We start from the raw sequence: 21,722 nt of genomic DNA, 5'->3' as shown, positions 1-21,722 counted from the left end.
TTATCATAAGAACAGATAAATTTGAATTATAAGGCAAAATAGAAAATCTGGGAACATAGCCACAAAAAAAATGGACACATAATACATGCCAGAGATACAGGCAAATTGGTTGCTAATTCTGCCCTTGTCTCCAAGATTCAAGTTACATGGGACTTGATTTTAATTGTTATTTGCTTCTGCAGTCCCTCCACCAGTTTGCTTCATCAGATTGGATTCTGCATATTTTTATTCTGAAAATTTCTCATATTTTTTCTAATTGCAGAGCCATTAAATCTTATAGTATTTACATGACATGTTTTTGGATTTCGTATATCCCACATATCTTTGTCTTGCTCTGAATCACACATCAGTAATCCTTGGCCTGCAAACCAAATCCAGCTCATCATCTGCTTTTATAAATAAAGTTTTATTGGAACACAGGCCATTTGTTTAGATATTGAGTACAAGCACTTTCACACTGCAACCGCAGAGTTGAGTAACTACAACAGAGACTGCATGGCCTGCGAAGCCTAAAATATTTCTTGTCAAACCCTTTAAAGAAGAAGTTTAAGTTAAGTCGCTCAGTCGTGTCTGACTCTTTGCAACCCCGTGGACTGTAGCCCACCAGGCTCCTCCGTCCATGGGATTCTCCAGGCAAGAATACTGGAGTGGGTTGCCATTTCCTTCTCCAGGGGATCTTCCCAGCCCAGGGATCAAACCCATGTCTCCCACATTGCGTGTAGACGCTTTAACCTCTGAGCCACCAGAAGTTTACCTACTGAAAACTTCTAAGGTGAATCTAATGATAACAGAGTGGCAATTTGAATACTTCCCCCAGAAAAGCTAACTTTATGCTTAAAGATAAATTTTACCTTTATTTGTTATTAATGTCTTCTATCCCTGTGGCTTAGTTGGTAAAGAAATCTGCCTGCAATGCAGCTGGATTTGATCCCTGGATCAGGAAGATCCCCTGGAGAAGGGATGGCAACCCACTCCAATATTCTTGCCTGGAGAATCCCACGGACGGAGGAGCCTGGTGGGCTATAGTCCATGGGTTTGCGAAGAGTCAGACAGGACTGAGTGACTAACATTGTCACTTTCAATAGTATGAAAATTTTGCCTTTTTAAATTAAAATGATTTATATTCAAGGAGAATATATCAGTAGTTGGCTAGTAACTGGCCTATATGTATCTTGCTTTCATTTATTTACAATAAAATGTGTATAAAAGCTTTCACATATTGAATTTTAGTTATGATTTTCCTTGAATCAATTTTTATTAAAAAAATCTTGATTTTTTTAAATTGTTTTCTAGAATTGTAGATTGTGAGTTCTGAATCATTTTGTTATTTGACATGCTCAGTAACTGGGTGTTTTGGAGAGGGGCTGTGAAATGCTTCTGTCTTTTTCACTTTATCTCAGTTGAAAAGACTACTAAGCATCCACATTTAAAATTTATCACAAATATTGCAAAATTAAAAGGCTAAATTTATTACATTTTATAATTTTTCTTTCAGTTCCTTAAAACTGTTTCAAATAACAGTCTTCAAGCTTTGATTCCTATTAGTTAGCTTCATTTACCTTCTACATTCAATGTGATTTAGGTTCTATAATAATATTTTTTTAAATGTCGTGTTGTTGCTTTGCATTATATTAGCTTCAGGTGTATAGCATAGTCGTTCAGTGCGGTTACAGAGAATACTCTACTAAAAGGTATTACAAGATAATTGCTATAGTTCCCTGTGCTGCACAATATGTCCTTGTTGCTCATCTATTTTATACACACTTTACGTTTCCTAATTCTGTGCTTGTACTGTGCTCCTCCTCCTCTTCCTCTCCCCATGGGTAACACTATGGAGGTTCCTCAAAAAAACTGAAAATAATCCAGCAATTCTCTCCTGAGTATATGTCTGGAAAAAATTGAAAACAGAAATTTGAAAAGATTATGCACCCCAAATATTCTCTGATAATATCTTAATAAACTTTTACACTGAAGAATTGAGAGACAAATGGCCTACCTATTGATTATCTTGCCTTTTATGTCTTCTATCTTCTAGTGAGATTGTTTAATTTCTCTCATCAGTGTCTACAATTTACCTTTTTTTTTATACTGCCAGGTTTGTATGTAAGAAATTAAAGCCTTGATTTAGGTCTAGTTTATCTTCAATTTTGAACTCTGCTTCTGTTAGTTCAAGTAGTTATCGTAAAATGTAATTATAAGTAGTTTTCATTGTAGTTTTAATACCTATATACTTTTAATATTCTTTCACCTACAGGAGTGGCATCAGGATTATAGAAAATTCAGGGAAACAACCATGTATCTCATTATTGGGCTAGAAAATTTTCAAAGAGAAAGGTAAGGCAAAATGGACACACATGATAAGAAAAGCTTAATTCTTATATTCTATTCAGATGTGACCTCATATCTCAAAGATTTTATTCACAATATATATTTTCAATAAACTTTATTTTACAACTGTCTTAAATTTACTACTGCAAATTGCAAAGTTAATACAAAGAATTCCCATATACCCCATATACAATATATTTTCCATTTGAAATTAAATTTGTAAAGTTAGCATTATTATCGTTGATTTTATCAGCTCTCAGACACTACAGTTGAAGTTTAGAATAAAATAGGATTAGATTGAAGCCTAGATTTGGTAGGGACCAAAGCAACTGGTTTTCTTCCCCTGGGCTTCCGTTGTTGCTCAGCTGGTAAAGAATCTGCCTGCAATGCAGGAGACCCTGGTTCAATTCCTGGGTCGGGAAGATCCGCTGGGAGAAGGGGTAGACTACCCACTCCAGTATTCTTGAGCTTCCCTTGTGGCTCAGCGGGTAAAGAGTCCACCTGCACTGCAGGAGACCTGGGTTCGATCCCTGGGTTGGGAAGATCCCCTGGAGAAGGAAAAGGCTACGCACTCCAGTATTCTGCCCTGGAGAATTCCATGGGCTATAGTCCATGAGTTTGCAAAGAGTCAGACATGACTGAGCAACTTTCACATTCACTTTCAAAGCAGCTGGTAGCCAGCAAGTGGAATTCTTTGTATTCGCCAACATCCAACTTCCTGTCACTAGCCTTTTTCCTGTTCTTTCTGAGTTTAATCTTGATTGCAAATTAGAGAATGTTTCTAATGTGTCTCTTTTTTCTGAAATTCCAGGTACTGTAAAAAATATAACTTTAGAAAACTGATCACTTGTCTTCTAAATATTGCAGCTGTAAATATTTTAGATTACTTCTCATACAAATTACAGGTGATTTTAAAGGAATTTCTACTTACCAAATTGTTATTGTTACTGAGAAGAAAGGCTGCATATTGATTACTGAGTGCTATAGATTATTAACTAATTGCATTTATTTATTATCCACATATTTAATTCATATACTTTAAAATTAATTTACTTGACTAGGGATTTTTTAAGTGCCATGGTTAAAATGCACTGTAATATTGCCACCAAGTAAAAAGGATATTGATTTCTTTTTTCTTTTTTATTGTGTATTTTACCTCCACTAGAAGTAGTAATGCTCTTTTTTTAAATGCCAACATGGAGTATTACTTCTAGAGCTACGCTGTACAAGATGGTGGCTCACAAGCCATGTAGGACAATTTAATTTAATTAAAATTTTTAAAACTTTTCAGTTTCCCAGTCATACTAGCCTCATTTCAGACGCTCAGTAGTCACATCTGACTAATGGCTGCCGTTCTGGCCAGCACAGACACCACTTCCATTACTGCAGGAAGTTCTACCAAACAGTGCCACTCTGTTCATTGGACCAAGCACAATGCCATCAAAATCTTAAAAGTTAATACGTAAAAGTAGAAAAGTAAAAAGTAATATTAATACTTGGAGACAAATTATTAAAGTACTAGTGATTGTGTACTTTTAAGATAATTCACTTTGGTCAGCTGAAGTAGAAAACATTTTGATCAATAGCTCTCTTTTATAAAATCATATTTTGGTCAACATTTTATTTCTTTAATAGGAATATTCTAATTTGCTTTAGGATTTTAGAGACTAAGGTTTCTAAGAAAAATATTAATATGCCCTTACAATAGAATAGAGCGTGTAAAAGGCTTTTCCATTTAACAGATAAAGAAACTAGGTTCCAAAGTGATACAGTAACTTTGCCAAGGTCACACAGCTGACTAGGGAGAGAAAAATTGAAATAAAGGCCTCTGTGTTTTTATATTATTTAATGATATAAGAAAAGGGCAAAGTGTATTCATTATCTCAGTAAGAACTAAAAAGATGAAACTTTTTCCCTTGCTCTCTGCATCTCTTCTGCATTAGCTTTTCTGAGCTAGTGTTTGTTAAAGGACTTTAAATAAATTGTGTTTAAATTTCATAATTTACTTAATCTTAAATATATTCTTGTTGGTAAAATGAATATTCTTAGCATAGCAAATGTTTATTATTAAATTGAAAATATCAGTTAGGAAATTAGTGATTGTGGCAAATAATATTTATGGAATTTTGTAAAAAGAAATGTTAATTATACCACAAATGTAGTGGTTACCATAACTAGCAGTATATAAGATGTTGGCAAAATGCTCTGTCAAACTTTTTTTTTAATGAAAACATAGCACTTGAAAGCCATAAATTGAATATTTATTAATGGGCTATTGTTACTTCTATGAGTAGTGAAATGAAATCATGTTTTTAGGAGCCATAATTTTACAGCAGTAAAAGTGAAAATTAAAGAGAATCTACCAGGCTCCATGGTCTTAATTTATCTTAAATAAGATTTTGGTAACTGGACTGCTGAATTTTATTCTGATTTACTTGAAACGGAAGCACTTTAAAGGCTGATAAAATGTGGAACATTCTGTGTACTTCACTAGAAAATTGGAATAAGTTCATGGTTTCAGAGCTATTCTCAGAGAGATGACTTAGTTCTAGAAAGCCAGATATGGATGTCATTCCAGGGAGACCTTTCAACTGGGAACTTAATGGCTATAAAAGGAAAGGTAGATGTGCCAGCAGACTAATTCAACTTAGTGGCACAAGACAGCGTTTAATACTGTTGTCAGTCTCTAAACAAAAAAAGCTTTAGCTGAGACTATACCCATATTATTTCAAAATAAGATTTCATGCCCTAAATTATTGCAAAAACAAATCCCTGGGAAAAGATGTTTTCAAAAAGTATTTAAAAGAACATATGTTTAATGAAGTAGTTTCAGGTGTGTAATTTGATTTGTCATGAATGAGTATGTTTATTTCCCCATAATTCTACATTTAACATTTTGACTGTATAATTGACTTGTTTGTGTCTGAGCACCTGAAATTAACAAACAGTAACAATGATGGGCAGTATTACTTAAAGAATTACAAAGCATTGTTTCTGTACAGCGTTTCACTTCTTAGGATGTTGCATTTTTCAGAATTTGTAAGATATGCTATGAGTAGAAAAATTGGCTCATAGGCGGTATCTTAAAACATCTTTCATATTTCAGTTATCTTAGACATATTGTTGTTGTTTTAGTCACTATGTCAAGTCCGACTCATTTGTGACACCGTGAACTGTAGCCCGCCAGGCTTCTCTGTCCATGGGATTCCCCAGGCAAGAATACTGGAGTGGGTTGCCATGCCCTTCTACAAGGGATCTTCCTTACCAAGGGATCAAACCTGTGTCTCCTTAATGCAGGCAGATTCTTTACCACTGGGCCACCAGGGAAGCCCATACAGATATACACCTGTATATATTTGTCCTACAGCATGTTAGAGGAGGAATACTCATTTTAGAGACAAATATAATACTGAAATATTTGTGTCATATTCCCTTTTTAAAACTTAGTGTGAACTTCAAAAGGTCTAGAGTTGTAGCAATATTAAATATTAAACAAAGGCCTAACCCTGTCTGCCTTTTATGTTAGTGTTTGTTTGTATCCCAGTAGATTTCCCAGATTTGGAAGCATTTTTTCCCTTTCTACTTCACCCAGCTCCTTTGGATATTCTACCCTCTGTTAATTTTTCTCAATGACTGTAACTGTGCCCTCACATAGGGAAAAAAAAAAAAGTGACTAAAAATAGTCATTGATTTAACCAAATGATGTTTGTTAAATGCTTATTGCAAAGTAACCTGATCAGCCCCTCAAACAAAAAGTCATGGTGTTGCTAGAAAAGTAGACTGTTGACTTTCATGTCAGTGTTAATTTTGAATCTAAATGGAAAGAATTAGCAAAGAAGACAGAAGGAACTCTCTGTATTAATCAGTTTGGCCTTTCTCTCCCAGTTTTTCCTAACTTCCTAGCTGAATTTTTTTTTGGTTTTTGGGTTTTTCTTTGTTTTAGTTTTAAAACAACTGTCTACTACCTTCACATGTGGCTGTTGCTCCAGAGATACTCTCAGGATACAATGTATCTTCAGATGTGTTATTTTAATGTTGATTTGGATAAAATTTAAATGTATACTTAAAATGTTTTGTAATTGTAGTTGCCCTTCTTTTACAAAAATAAAATACTAATGCTGTACTTCTCCTTTTTAAGTTATATAGATTCCTTGCTATTCCTTATCTGTGCTTATCAGAATAACAAAGAACTGTTGTCCAAAGGCCCATACAGAGGACATGATGAAGAATTGATATCACATTATAGAAGAGAATGTTTACTAGTAAGTTGAAGGCACATAATGTGTATTTATCATATTGTTTTACACTGGGCAGTTTTTCAGACTCATGTAAATGACTATAAATTCTGATGGGGTAATTGTCATGATGATGTCTGTCTTCTGGGTCTGCTTCCTTGAGGTGGGGGAATACACTCAATTCTTTATCCCATCTTCTTTAAGATAATCTTAAGTTTTACAGATGATAAATAAGAAGTGTTCTTAAACTGAGATCAGAATAATTCATTTTTATATCTAGATTTCTTCTCATTCTACCATTCCCTTTTTTGATGCAGAAGAGGTGCTGAATGGTATGATAAATTATTATTATTATTCCAGAAAAAGTATAGATTTTTCTGAGTTTTTACAAAGAGTATATTTAGTGTACATAATGTTAAATAATTCATTGTAATATGAAGTTTTTTTTCATCTAGTCATTGAAATTTTTTCCTCAGGTATTTTTACTGTGTATGTGCTGAAATATTGCTGTTATGAACTTAAATATTTTCAGCAGTTCTTTTTACCCACCAGTTTACTTTCTGAATATCTGGAATATTCTGTTAATGTTTCTTGACTTTGCTTATCTCTAAGTATAAAACCACAAATTCCATCTTTGTACTTTTTATGATTGGATTTCATTTAGCTATTAACATGACTATAGATTGTGAACCTCTAAGTCATGATTTTTTTTTCCTATAAAATACATAAAGGTGTGCAAGAGTATATCATTTTTGAGCCAATATAGATTACTTGGTTTACATGTACTTTAAAAAGACTTTCAGTAGGTGTACTGCTGAAATGTTTTCTTTCAGTAGAACTGCATAGTATATGTTAATTGTACTCTGCATTATGTCTCCAGAATTTTTGAATGGCAACAGTAGAAGCTTGTGATTTTGTTATTTTTCTCTTAGCTCATTTTATTGCATTTGAGTATATTTTAAGACTAATTATTGATGGCTTGTATCCATCAAGGATGGTATTCTTAATTTGTTGTTCTTTAGTCATTAAGTCATGTCTAACTTTCTTGCGACCCCATGGACTGTAGCCCGCCAGGCTCCTCTGTCCATGGAATTCTCCAGGCAAGAATACTTGAGTGGGTTGCCATGTCCTTCTCTAGGGGATCTTCCCGACCCAGGGATCAAATCTGCATCTCCTGCATTGGCAGGCAGATTCTTTACCTCTGAGCCACCAGGGAAGCCCATTCTTAAAACAGTCAGTTTCAAAAGGGTTTTAATCAATGCCCAAGAAGGAAGATCTGAATTGTATTCAGGTGTATAATTCATGCATTGAATGAATCAAAGCAATTTTTAATGTAAAACTTTGCACTGTTGGAATATTGAAATATTCTGGTAAACCTATTTTAAATATAAACACAACTAAAATACTGTCTACCATTATGTAGACAGTGTTTATATTATGGTAAGCAGTGTTTATCGTTTTATGTTAGTAAGCCAGCTGCATGTATTGTTTCACACAGGAATTTAAATGAAGCTTCAGGAGAATTTTAGTGTTCCTTTTAGGTGTTTTCTTTTTTCCTTTTTTAGTTTTTTTTTTTTTTTAAATTGAGCATTTACTGAGTATCAGATTCTGAGGGATGCAAAGATAAGACCCATTATTATATCCTAAGAGAATTCAGTCTGGTGAGAGATGTATACAAGTAATTTTTATATTTCAGAATAAGTATTGTTACGAGAAATACGCAACATAATATGCTTGGAATTGTTGGAAGAAGCTTAAGAAATAAGATAAACACTGATCTGTATCCTGATAGATAAATAGGCATTTTGTGCCTTGTAGAGAAGGGGCAAGAAACTCTAGACAAAGGAATATCATAGGAAGAGACATGGAGAGTGTACAACAGAAAATGAAGATAAGTCTATTGTGGCTTAGTTATGAGTAACAAGTTTAGGTGGAAGTGATGAAGCCAGCAGTGTTTGTTGATATCAAACTGTATAGAAGCTTATGCACCATTCTCATGAGTTGGTTGTAAAGTTGGAATAAATTGGGCATGATCAGTTTTGTTTTTAGAAAATAATTCTGGCAGTAGTATACTTGAATATGGACTAGAATGGAGTAAAGATTGAAACAAAGAACCCTAGAAAAGATAGACAGGGAAAAGAGGAAGAGTCTCAACTAAGAGGTACAGTATGAAAGAGACGCTATATAAATGGTAAAGGAAGTGATTGGTAACTATCAGATGAGTGGAAAGAAGGAAATAGAGGCATTAAAGCCTCATGACTTACTAGTTCTGTTCTGTCTTTGGCTTTGGGTACTCTTAAGAGGATGAATAAGGCTGGCTTTGGACATAACTATGCTTAAGTTGTTTCTAGGATCTGTTTTGATTTAGTAAACATAACATCAAATTTCAGAGTAATAATGTCTTTGAGTGCAAATTGTAAAAATTATACTATATACTTAAAGGCTTATCTCATTTAATCCTCTTAGCCAATATGTGAGGAGCGTTATATAGTATGCCATTTTTCATATAAAGAAGCTGAAACCAGGAAATTAGTTGTTTGCTGACTGTTAGATAATTACTTAGTGGCTGAATTGGACAAGAATGTCATAAACCTAAGAAATAATATGATTTTTGTAATTTAAATTCTTCTTAAAATATAAATATTATTTAAAAATCATACTCTTCATTCTGTAAACATGAGATTTCAAACATAAACGTCTTATGGGCAGGTGGGAGGGAGGCTCATGACGGAGGGGAATATGTATTTTTATAGCTGATTCACATACACAACATTGTTAAAGCAATTATTCTCCAATTTACAAAAGTGTTTTAAGTCTTATTATACCTGTATATTTTTTCTATCTCCCATGTCTGTATTTCTTATTTCATGGATTTCTTTCTTCTGTTTAATTAGATGTCAGCATGCTTGGCCTCTGCTCCAGCCTGCCACTTGTTTTCATAAAATGAAGTTTTACTGAAACATAGCCCTGCTTGCTCATTTACATATGACTGTCTTGGTGCAACAACGTTAATGTCATTGCAACAAAGACTATATGGCCCTCAGAGCCTAAAATAGTTCCTGTTTTGTCCTTTACAGAGAAAATTTTACTGATCCCTATATTGTAACAGATTGTAAGCTCCATGAGAGTTTTCTTACTAATCATTCGGGTACCCCTGCAACTAAAACAGTTTCTGGCACATTGCATGTACTGAGTAAGAATTTTTTGAAGAAACGAACGGTTTAATTGATTACCTCTATATTTTTGTATCAAGAAATATAGCAGTCCCTGTTCAGTTGACATTTATGGAAAAGATGAGTTTTTCAAAATTAATACGGAATCTGAATTTCTTTGCGTTTAAAATTACTTTGAGTGCTTAACATATTTTAGAATTGGGGTAATTCACCTCTAGAGAATTAATTTTAAAATGATTCCTATAGTGATGATCAAAGTAAAATAAACTGAATATGAACTTTAAAAACGTGACAACAGTATTTCTCTAACTTTTTTTTTTTTTGCTCTTGTTTCTGTTGTAACATGCATATCCTTTTCTAAGAAACTTTTCTCACTCCATAAGTTGAGGTTGCTTTTTCTGATTTCCATTTGTTCTATTACTGTTCGCAAACATGCTTATTATGTTGCCTTCATTATTCACACTCTGAGATATTTTTATTTAATTGAAAAAGGAAACAAACCTGTTTTTTTTCTCTCTCTCTCTCTCTTTCTCTCTCATTGCATTAAGAAATTAAATGAGCAAGCTGCAGAACTGTTTGAATCTGGAGAGGATAGAGAAGTAAACAATGGTCTGATTATCATGAATGAATTTATTGTCCCATTTTTGCCCCTGTTATTGGTGGATGAAATGGAAGAGAAAGACATACTTGCTGTGGAAGATATGAGAAATCGATGGTGTTCGTATCTTGGACAAGAAATGGAATGTAAGTTGAAACAATGCTAGTGGATTCCTGAGTTGTTGGGATTAAAAGCTGTTAGAATTATGTGTTAGTTATTATCATTTTTGTGTTCTGTGACAGTGTTACGTTCATATGATTTTTTTTCTTGTTTACAGACTAAGGTGTACATATTGCTGTTGCCATTCATGTTTTACTTCTTCCTCCTACATGGCAATGATTTTGCACGCTTTGAAACAAAACATCAGCTGCCTGCTCTAAATTAATAAATCTTGTTGAAGATGATTTTTCTCCCTGTCAGCTTTTAGTTATATCTGATTGTTTGTGTTTGCAGCAAACCTCCAAGAGAAGCTGACAGATTTTCTGCCAAAGCTGCTCGATTGTTCTACGGAGATTAAAGGTTTCCATGAGCCGCCGAAGTTGCCTCCGTACTCCACACATGAACTCTGTGAGCGATTTGCCCGCATCATGCTGTCCCTCAGTCGGACTCCTGCTGACGGAAGATAAACTGCACACACCCCCCTGAACACACCGTGTAAACGTGTTTAGTTCTGAGCCTTTGCCTTCCTGTCACGGGGTTTGCTTGTTGCTGCTATAATTTTTAACTTTTATTTTAATAACTGCAAAAGACAAATTGACTCTACAGACTTTAGCCAGACTGCAAACAGTAAAGCAGAGAATCGCATGGCGCTCAGACTGTGTTTTAACCAGAACTGATGTACGATTACCAATCCGACTGATTTTATTATGGCAAGACCATGCTTTTGCCACTTTTCTGTTACAGTGTTACTTTGCTTTTATCTTTTCTTGATCTGCAGCTTTCCATTCAGTCTGGATCCTCCGTGACTATAGCCATTTAAGTGTTCAGCACTGTGTACAATACATAATATTTGGTAGCTTGTAAATGAAATTAAAGAATAAAGTTTTATTTATGGCTACCTATGTGTTTGTAAGCAGGTATATTATATATTAGTGTATTTTTTTAGTTATATAAATGAATCTTTTTCTGGGGATTGTTTATGGGTGATTAACAGATTAATACAGACTTTTAATTTTGCTCTAATGTTAGCACAGTAGAAATTTACTGAGTATTTGATACTTAAATATTATATCTATATTTTTGACTAAGTTGTTATACTTAGTATGGCACCTAAACCTGTTTTGAATTCAAATCAGGTTTTAACTGTAGTGAGCGGCTGATATTTAAGTCAACCACACTGAAACTTTTAACCTTTTCTTAGATTAACCTTTAATTTTTTTTTTATGTATTTACATATAATATAGCAAGGTGATTATTTCAAGAGATACCAGAAAAAAGTACTTGAATAAGGGCTATTTAATAGTGAAACTTATAAGAACTATGTATATGTATATATTAAATATATATATATATACACACACATACATAAACACATACACACACACATTCTTCATAATGGAGGACGGTGTTTGCATTATATAATCATTCTATTTTTGTAAATTGTATACTACTTTAAATGAAAATGTTCTCTACTAATCAATGCTGTGAAATGAAAGTTGATATTGTTGAACTAGAAATTATATGAGTATCTTCCCTGCATTTATTTACTCCCTTTTCAAAAAGGAAAAAAATTGTAGAACATTTTATAGGGGGAACTGCTATTTAAGATTAACGAAGTAATATTGTGAATGAAATCCAATGCTTTAAAGGTAATCATGCTACCAACAACCTATTTTTGAATTTATAAAAATTTCTTTATAAATGATACTTTGTCAGCGTAGTAAAATATATCATTATACTATGTGTATGTTTGTTACAGCGTCGCCAAAACTAGTGCTTTTTATAAGTGCCTCTCATAAAAGATCTGGATGGAGGAAGAACAAGAAAATATTAAGCTATTATATATACTCCTTATAAAGGTATCAATGTACTGCTAAGGTGTTAATGATAAATTGCTGTTTCTTTGTAAAGTTAGATTTTATATATTATAGCCATCAGAATGTGTTTTGGTTTAGATATTAACTTCTCTACTTAGCAGAATTAGTATTCCGCATCGATTTTCAAGTCCTGTTGAAAGTTTAGAAACTTCATGTGTATCTTCAAAGCACTTATAAAGTATCTTCAGCATTTTATGATATTCTACCATAACAGTAAAGTTGTTTGTGTATAATTTGACTACTGAGACACACTCTGCTAAACACCATAGGAAATTACTTATTTTATGAGGCACATCCAGGTAAGTATTATATTTACTCTGTAGTTAAAGCCAGTTTATTCATTCCTAATTATGAATCTGAAGTTCTTCTTTTAAAAAGTGACATTTTTTAAGACCTGAGGAAGCAACTCGTTTTTATATCAGCTTTTAATCTAATGGTTTAGGTCAGTGAAGTTTTCTTACATTATATACTGGATTAAATATAACTTAGGGCTAGTAATTTAAAAATCAAAACCTCATAGAACTATTGTCCATGGCAGATTTCACTTTCACTTAATGACTCTCATTTTGATTACTGTAGTACTCCTTTCCCACTCCCCAAAAATTACATTTTGTAAAAATTTAAGGTAGAATTCAAATGGAAGTTAAGACTTGGAGGAAGTTATAAAGATTGTGATAAGGAGACTACAGCCATCATTGAGCCCGAAAGCCCTTAATTCTTTGCAGATTCGTTAAAATACAATACACTAAATAACTACTTCTCAAAATGTCTCCAGACCAGCAGATTCAGCATCATCTGGGGACACGTTACAATTGAAAATTCTTGAGCCCCACATCAGAACTAGTGATTTAACACATGTTAAGCTTGAAGAGTTAACAAGTTTCAAGTCCTTCAGAAGATTCTGCCATCTGCTGAAGTTTGAGAACCGCCGTACTAAGTAATCCCTAGCATCTTTTTGAACCCTGGTTTACTGGAAACGTCATCATTTCTCTCACTGACACCTTCAAGGAAGTAACTAAAAATTCTTTTCCTTAGTTTTAGATTTACTAAGACTAAGGTGGATTCTGTCCTCCTGTGTCTAATCTTCTAGAAGTTCAGTGTCTTTATGATTCAGAATTGTTGACTTTGACCTCTGAGTCCTATTGTCATCCTCCAAAAGTAAAATCCCACAGGATACTTGGGAAGAGTGAGTAGGGACGAATTTGTGTAATTATTTTTCGAGATTTTACATCAGTATGCAGATAAAATTAAGAGTCATGACTGAGAGAACTATGTACACAGTTGAATGTGCACAGACACACACCAGAATTTCAGATTCCCTATTTATTCATGCACAGTTCTTCTCACACCTTCACTGCCATCCTTGAACCTCCCATTCGGCACAGCTCCAGTAAAATAGGATCTTAATTTACCAAGAAAGTTAGGGAGCTTGGGTATGACCCCTTCCAATTTTTCACCCCCATACTTGTAAATTTACAGTTAATTGTTAACCAGGTTGTGATAAGGAATAGACATTATTGATAACCCAATGTTACAAGGAAAGTATAAGTAAAATGTATAGAATGAGTTTACAAATTTAATTAAAAGTACATCCGTTACATGGGGGACATATTTGCTCTTTGACAGAATTAGAAAACTTACTTTTTTTGCTTTGTATTATCCCAAAGCCTGTACAATATGTTTGTCCTTTAGCAAATGGTTCTTTTTCAATAATCTGGAGCCAGTTATGTATCCTTAACCCTAGTTGTGGATCAAAAGCACATGAGCTTTCTTTACAAAAGGTGTCTGGGTCCTCTCTTATCATGTGGATTCTTAAACGCCTTTTACAGTGACAGATGTTTGAGAACATTGAGTAGATGCTTCTCCAGCTTTAATTTTTCTAAGGGTCACCTGTGGCCTTCCCCTCAGAGGCTGACTGAGCCTGGCTAAAGTTGGGCAGAGAAACTTGCCTTCTGCATTGTTGTGAGTCACGTGAAAAGGCAGGGAGATGAAGTTTTCGGATGACCCCCTCAGGCATGCAGCATGCCCAGTTTAGCCTGTGCTCCACCGAAGCTGCTCCGAGTGTTTTTCAGCCCTTCACTCGTGGACGCGCTCTCCTGAGTGGCTAAGCGTGCCGGCTCCAGAGCCAGGCTGCGTGTGTCTGGATTACTGTGTTGGTCTCGAGTGAGCTCTGTAACTCCTCTTACAGTAAAAACTGCCTTAAATGATTCCTTTAAAAGATGAAATGAATTTCTGTATTAAACAACAACTCTGAGAATATGTCACAGTGCGAGTGTTCAGTTTATTGTCAGCCATTTTATAGTTTGTCATTGTTGGCTTCAGCTAGTAATTTTCAGAATCTCTGCCTTCCTGAGACAGGCTTCTTTGCATGATTCTCATTCTTTTGTTTTCTTTCTACTCAAATGTCAAGACTTCTGTTCTCGGCCCACTTCTAACTCTTCACGCTTCCTGGACAGTCAGATCAGCTAGTTTGTCTTCTTGTACTGCCTAATGCTTCTGATTCACACGTTCGTGTTCCTAACTGAACCTCCTTTGTACATTTTTTTTTCCTTTGTACATTATAGATCCACGTGTGTGTCCATGCGTCTATTCAGCACAGAGACTTGAATGTTTCACAGGCACTTTAAATTCCACACCTCCAAAACTGAATTCACCACTTCTTCCCAAACCTGGTTCTCTTATTTTCTCTTAAAGTGATAAATTGATTCAGAAATAGGGAATTATTCTCAACTCTACTTTTATTTCCCCTTGATTACCAGGCATCGACAGGTCAGATTTTCATGTGCACATGCACCCCTTACTACTGTCAATGAGATTTCTCATCTAATTTGGACAATTGCATTTGCTCTGAGTGGCCTATCTTTGACCTTGCGCTTTTGGTCCATCTTACATACTGTTGGCATAATCATCTTTCAAAGTGGTTTTGCATATCCATCTTCCTTTGCTGGCCTCACCTCCTTTAGAAGGAGATATAGTATCTCCTGTTTTTTTGTAACCCTAGTATCTGTTAAAATACCTGGCAAATTAACAAAGGTGCAGTCTTGCAGGTTGTCCGGTCCTCCAGTCACCTCAGACCTGCCTGGTCTAGCATGATAGCCACTAACCACCTGCGGCTGTTTAAGCCAAATAAAAGTAAAATTAGTTATCCTAGCCATGTTTCAAATTCTCAACAGTCACGTTGGCTATCTATTGGACAACACATTTTAGAACATTTCTATTATTGCAGGAAGTTTCATTGGATAGAAGTACTTCAAAGTCTTGCTGCTACGGACATCTTCCTCTGTTAACACACTTGGAACATTAAAACAACCTGTAAATGCCAACCTGAGCAAACTGGCCTTAAGCATTTATGTCTCTTTATCTTGATCCTGCCATGAACCACTACTACATCTGCTCTTCAGAGAGCACCTCTACTGGGATATATTCAGTTAAAAGAGCCCACGCGAGGTATTTCAACAGGGGTGATGTGCTGGAGGCACTAGAGGTAACCCAGAGAACCTAACTGCAGGATGCAGCTACTGTTCCTAGCAGTAGGAAAACAAAAGGTGGGAAGGGGGCTTCCCAGAACCTTGGCGTTCCAGAAAATGGATCTCCATGGAGTTGTTGCTCAAACCCCTGAGAAGGTTCACCACCTAAGTGCTCTCTGAAAGGAGCTGAATGAAGATGAATCAGTTGAAATTATTAGGTCACTAGTAGGACTGGCAAGCAAAGACAGAGGTAGATCTTGTCCTCTTTCTGCCTTCCCACTTTTTAATGAAGTGCAGAACCTAAATGAAGTGCAACAGAGATCTGCAAAATGCATTACAAAATCCCAACCCCAGCGGCACAGGCCAGAGGGTGAAAGGCTGGACCTGGAACTGAGAGACGGTAGGAATACAACCTACACACTCGTTTCCTCTCAAAGATTTCCTTCTTATCCAAGCATGTTAATTACTGAAACCCTAGATATTCAGAAATGTATCTTACAGACTATCTCTGGGAACTCAAGAGTAAATGCACTAGTTCTGATTGAAATCTTGTTGCTCCCTCTTTTTTTAACCAAATGAGAACTTTTAATGATGCCATTTAATGCATTATTTTGTTTAAATCAGTAGTGGAAGGATGTATGAATTCATGCCCATTCACTCACATGTTTTGCTTGTGTGCCATATGCCACAGTATCTGCCAGGTAGTATATTTATCAAGCTTAGACAAGAGTAATAATCCAGCAAAATTCACATGTCTACCCAGAGTTAGACACTTAAACTTAAAAGATCTTAAGACTTTTGTGTTGGCTCCCTTGGACTTCTTGCTATGCATGTGCACATATATATACACACATATATATCTAAATGACTTTCATGAAAATTTTAAAACATAATAGGTGTAGACATAGTTCCCAGAAACTGTCTCTTATTGCTCTACAGTATTTGATTATAAGGAAGATGTACAATATTTATTCATGGACATACAATGTAGGCTGCTACTTACATCTTTGTGTGTATTACTTTAACCCGTTCTGTCTTTCCACTGAATTTGGAGATGTATAACTTCTGAGTTATGGAGTATACAGACATAAAATTTTGAGCTAAATTGTCAAACTGTCCTTCACCAAGCCATTCCTCTACGCTGCCACTAGTGTGTGAGAGTTTATTTCTTTACAGGATCAACAGCATAGACTTTTTATCAGTTTTTAATATTTTTCAGAGACAGCCAAAAATGTATTTTTAAAATTTTTAATGAGAGTGAATATATTTCAATATGTTAATGGCTGTTTGTACTTGCTTATGACCTTTGCGCTTTTTCTTTTGGATGTTCATGTCTATAAATTTGCAGTATCTCATTTTAGGAATCATTCTCTATTATACACTGCAATTTTTTTCATTCTGTCATTTATTTTCAGCTTGCTTATATGTTACAATTTTACAACTTTATTTTTATGTAATCAAATCTATTGATCTACTTTACAATTTTTGCCTTGGATATCATGTTTAGAAAGAATTTTCCTTGTTCAAAATTATAAAAATACCCATGTTTTCTTCTGATATTTTTATGATTTTGTTTTCTATGTCAGTCTTTAATGCAGTTGGAAATTATGAGGTAAAAATTTACAAATTTTTGCCATTATCTAATTGTCTATAAAATATTTTCTTCCTTACTGATCTAAAATGTAATCTCCACTAGATAATAAATTTTTATATTTGATATTTATGAACACTCTAGTTCCACTTAATGTCTTTGTCTATTCAACTACCATTACTAATTTAATGACTATTGTTTTAACATTGATTTTAAATGTTTGTTTTATAACTAATATACATTTTCACAGTATCTAATATGTCACATTACTCCCCAACACAGATGCCCTTAAATACTCATTTTTTCCCAGAGTTTTCCATACTGTCTTATAGATAAACTAAATTATTCAGTCTCTTTTTAAATAAAATTCCTACTGGCATTTTTCTTGTAATTACATTGGCCTGCATAGATTGGCATATAGAAAACTCATGATGCCTTTACAATGATGCATCTTCCTGTCCAAAACCAGTATTGTGTATCCTTTTATTAAATTCATGTCTTTCATAAGAGTTTTAAAATTATTTCTTGACTTTAATTCCAGGTGTCTTAAAATGGTTTAATGTTTCTGTGGTGGTTATGAATGAGCTGCTTTTTCCCATCTTAAAAAAAAAAATGCTTTCTAACTGAATATTACTGGTATAGAATAGCAGCTCTCAAACTTTTTGGTCTCAGGACCTCCTCACATGAAAATTATTGAGAACATAAAAGAGTTTTTGTTTGAGCAGATTATGTCTGATATTTACCATTTTAGAAATTGATTTTGAAGTGTATATTTTAAAATGATTATAAAAGAACATTTGTGTTAAAATTATTTTAAGTGAAAAAAATAGCTCAATTTTCTGCCTTGTTTTTCTTTTGTAGTCTGGTGAGCATAAAATCACAAGCCTGAGGCTTGAGAGGAAATTAAGTACTAGTTATAACTACCCCCACCCCTTAAAATGATTATGAAAATTATGCTTATGTTCACACTTCCACACAGCACATAGGATTAGCTTAAAATTTGGACCAGCAAGCATGATTATTTTAAAGATAGGCATCACTTTTCAAACTGGGCATTTAATTTCTTAGAAAAAGAAGAATCATCTAACCGTTTCAAACTTCAGTGTGCCTTCCCTAGTCCTGGAAATTTAACCCAATAAAAAAATTGCTGTCTGGGTTGCACTTCCCGTAGCCCATATTTTGAAAATGTCTGCAGGAAGAAAGCATGTTCTACACTGCTCTCAAGCAATGCCACCTTGTATGTCCATTGTCCTAACATTGAAAAGAGTTGCTTCATATTTTTAAAATCCACTTTAATAGTTATTGATGTCAGGAAACTTATTCTGATACCAGCTGTTGTATGATGGCTAAATTACAGATGTCTATAAATCTTTTAGAAGATGATATATGGGGAGTATCTTTAAGGTCTTGGAACAACAGTGGACTTCTTAACAGAAAAGGAATTAAACATGAAGGAAATATTTGATAAACTTAACCACGTGACAGAATTCTGTCAATCAAAAGATTCCCTGAAGAGCGTGAGGAGACAAGGCAATGTAGTGAGAGAAGGTATTGGCAATGTGCAAGATGGCAGTACAGTAATAAAGATGGGACTTGTGACTTGGGTGAGATAATTTTGATAACATACTTTCTAAAATGTAACCAGATCCTTTTTTATTAAAAAAAAAAAATAAAAGTCCAATGACAGCATTTTTCAACAAAATGAAGTGACAGACATTCTCATAAGCTACAAAATACTAGTGGATGGAGCCAAACTGCATGCAGCTGTTGTATTTTGGCAAGACTTTTCACAGGTTTAGCAAATATGAGTAGGTATCAGAGTAAAAAAAAAAAAAATTCTGTACATCCTAAAACCCCCAGAAAATAAATTGCCAATAAACATAAAGAAAGCCTGAATCTAATTGGAATCTTCTGCAAATAGGTCTGAGAATAGTGGTTAAAACAGGGAGAACGCTCCCTTAGCTTCCATTTGTGGGTGGGTGGTACCAAGGGACATGTGTAAAAAAAATTGGAGGAGGCTGAGGCTATCTAAGCCTCACAGAAGTAAAAACTGCTCAAAATCAAAATTGCTTCTGAAGGGCAAATACCATTATGAGGAGACTTCCAGAAAAGTCCCTGTGGCTATAGGAGACAAGGCTTTCATTTAAGATGTGTGTGCTAAGTTGCTTCAGTTGTGTCCGACTCTTTGCCACTCTGTGGATCGTAGCCCGGCAGGCTCCTCTGCCCATGGGATTCTCCAGGCAAGAATATTGGAGTGGGTTGCCATGCCCTCCTCCAGGGGCTTTTCCCAACCCACGGATCGAATCCAAGTCTCTTACATCTCCTGCATTGGCAGGCTGGTTCCTTACCACAAGTGCCACGTGGGAAGGTCATTTAAGATAGTTTTAGTTTTCTTGTCCTTTACCCAGATTTTGAGATAGGGATTTAATGCCCTGAGATCATCATTTTCTTTCTTCAGATTCTTCAGTACACTTTGATGTAACCAATCAACCCCTTGATATAACAAGTTTTCACCAAAATATGGCAGTAGCTACTGAGTCACTCCTTCCACAGGTGATTTCATGTGATAATCTAACTCACAGTTTTACCACTGCAGTCCATGGAATACCAGCATCCTCTTTATGACAGACAACATCAATCATTTTAATTAATCAAATTGAAGATAAAGATGGTAGATTACTGTACTCAAGATTCAGTTACTCTGGAGCCTTTTGATACCAATAACTACATTTATGATGTTAAATGAGGGAAGCAGAACTGTAAGTTGTGAGATAAGATGCTCATAATAATTAAAATACAATTACAGGAGGAGCTGGAAGGTGACAGTCTAGGACAGAAGTTGGCAAATCAGGGGAGATGTCACTAACCAGTAAACCTAGGAAGCCAAGTATGACCGGCGGCTGAAGGGGAGCTCTGAAGAGAATGCTCCTAGATCTGCAAAAAGGTATGTTGTTCAATCGCTCAGTCATGTCCAACTCTTTGCACCCCCATGGACTGCAGTATCCCAGGCTTCCCTGTCCTTCACCATCTCCCAGATTTTGCTCAAACTCATGTCCATTGAGTCAGTGATGCCATCCAACCATCTCGCCCTCTGTTGTCCTCTTCTTCCTTCAATCTTTCCCAGCATCAGGATCTCTTCCAATGAGTCAAATCTTTACATCAGTGGCTAGAGTATTGGAGCTCAGCTTCAGCACCAGTCCTTCCAGTGAATTTTCAGGGTTGATTTCCTTTAGGAATGACTGGTTTGATTTCCTTGCTGTCCAAGGGACTTGCAAGAACTTCTCCAACACCACAGTTTGAAAGCATCAATTCTTCAGTGTTCAGCCTTCTTCATGGTCTAACTCTCACATCTATACATGACTACTGGAAAAACCATAGCTTTCATTTTATGGACCTTTGTTAGCAAAGCAATGTTTCTGCTTTTTAACAGAGAAGGTATGCCCGGTATACAACTCCGCCATGAGGATGGGCCTGAAGCAACTTACAGTCACAGAGTTGGCAGTTGAAGAACAAGCTGGGTATGGGGTGGAGAACAGGTGCAAGCTAGAAGCTGTTGCACCTCTGTGTGTATCAATCAGCACATCTAATGGCCTTCAGAGAACAAAGGCTCATTCACTTCTATTAATACTTTCCTAGTCTTACAACTCTTTTCTCCCATGCTAATTAGCAACCACAGAGGAAGGATTCTAGGAAATGGACTTTCAGAATTCTAGAGTTCAGGCTATGATGAAGACATAGAAGAAAAACATAACCACAGAGAAAAAATTATATATATATATATATATATTTGTTGTTATTTAGTCACTAAGGTGTGTCTGACTCTGCAACCCCCTGGACTGTAGCCCACCAGGCTCCTCTGTCCATGAGATTTCCCAGGCAAGATTCCTGGAGTCAGCTGCCATTTCCTTCCCCAGGGGATCTTCCTAACCCAGGGATCAAACCTGTGTCTCCTGGTTGGCAGGCAGATTCTTTAGCAGTGAGCCACCTGGGAAGCCCTGTTATATACATTGTATGTGTATATATTATGTATTATATATATGCATATGTGTGCTAAGTCATTTCAATTGTGCCTGACTGTGCAACCCTATAGAGTGTAGTCTGCCAGACTTCTCTGTCCATGGGATCCTTCAGGTTAGAATACTGGATTAAGTGACCATACCCTCCTCCAGGGGCTCTTCCTGACCCAGGGATCAAATCCATGTGTTTTATGTCCCCTGCATTGGCAGGTGGGTTCTTTACCACTAGTGCCACCTGTGATGTCCATATATGTACAAATATTATATATATATATATG

At 35.4% G+C, this 21,722-nt stretch overlaps 1 protein-coding gene across 5 annotated transcripts in view; it reads left to right on the top strand.

Moving 5' to 3' along the window:
* USP25 (ubiquitin specific peptidase 25) overlaps nucleotides 1–11,391 on the top strand; it is a 164,772-nt gene extending 153,381 nt beyond the window's left edge. For all 5 annotated transcript variants that reach the window (XM_043449177.1, XM_043449175.1, XM_043449174.1 and 2 more), the window contains 4 exons: nucleotides 2,255–2,334; nucleotides 6,467–6,590; nucleotides 10,285–10,480; nucleotides 10,788–11,391. In XM_043449177.1, coding sequence (XP_043305112.1) covers nucleotides 2,255–2,334; nucleotides 6,467–6,590; nucleotides 10,285–10,480; nucleotides 10,788–10,960 — 573 coding nt within the window. In that variant the 3' untranslated portion in view covers nucleotides 10,961–11,391. The remainder of the gene's footprint in view (nucleotides 1–2,254; nucleotides 2,335–6,466; nucleotides 6,591–10,284; nucleotides 10,481–10,787) is intronic.
* Nucleotides 11,392–21,722: the final 10,331 nt, after the last annotated feature.

The sequence above is a fragment of the Cervus canadensis genome, chromosome 27 (assembly GCF_019320065.1).
Source record: "Cervus canadensis isolate Bull #8, Minnesota chromosome 27, ASM1932006v1, whole genome shotgun sequence".
NCBI classification, from domain to species: Eukaryota; Metazoa; Chordata; class Mammalia; order Artiodactyla; family Cervidae; genus Cervus; species Cervus canadensis.
This window is presented reverse-complemented; position numbering and strand designations above follow the sequence as displayed.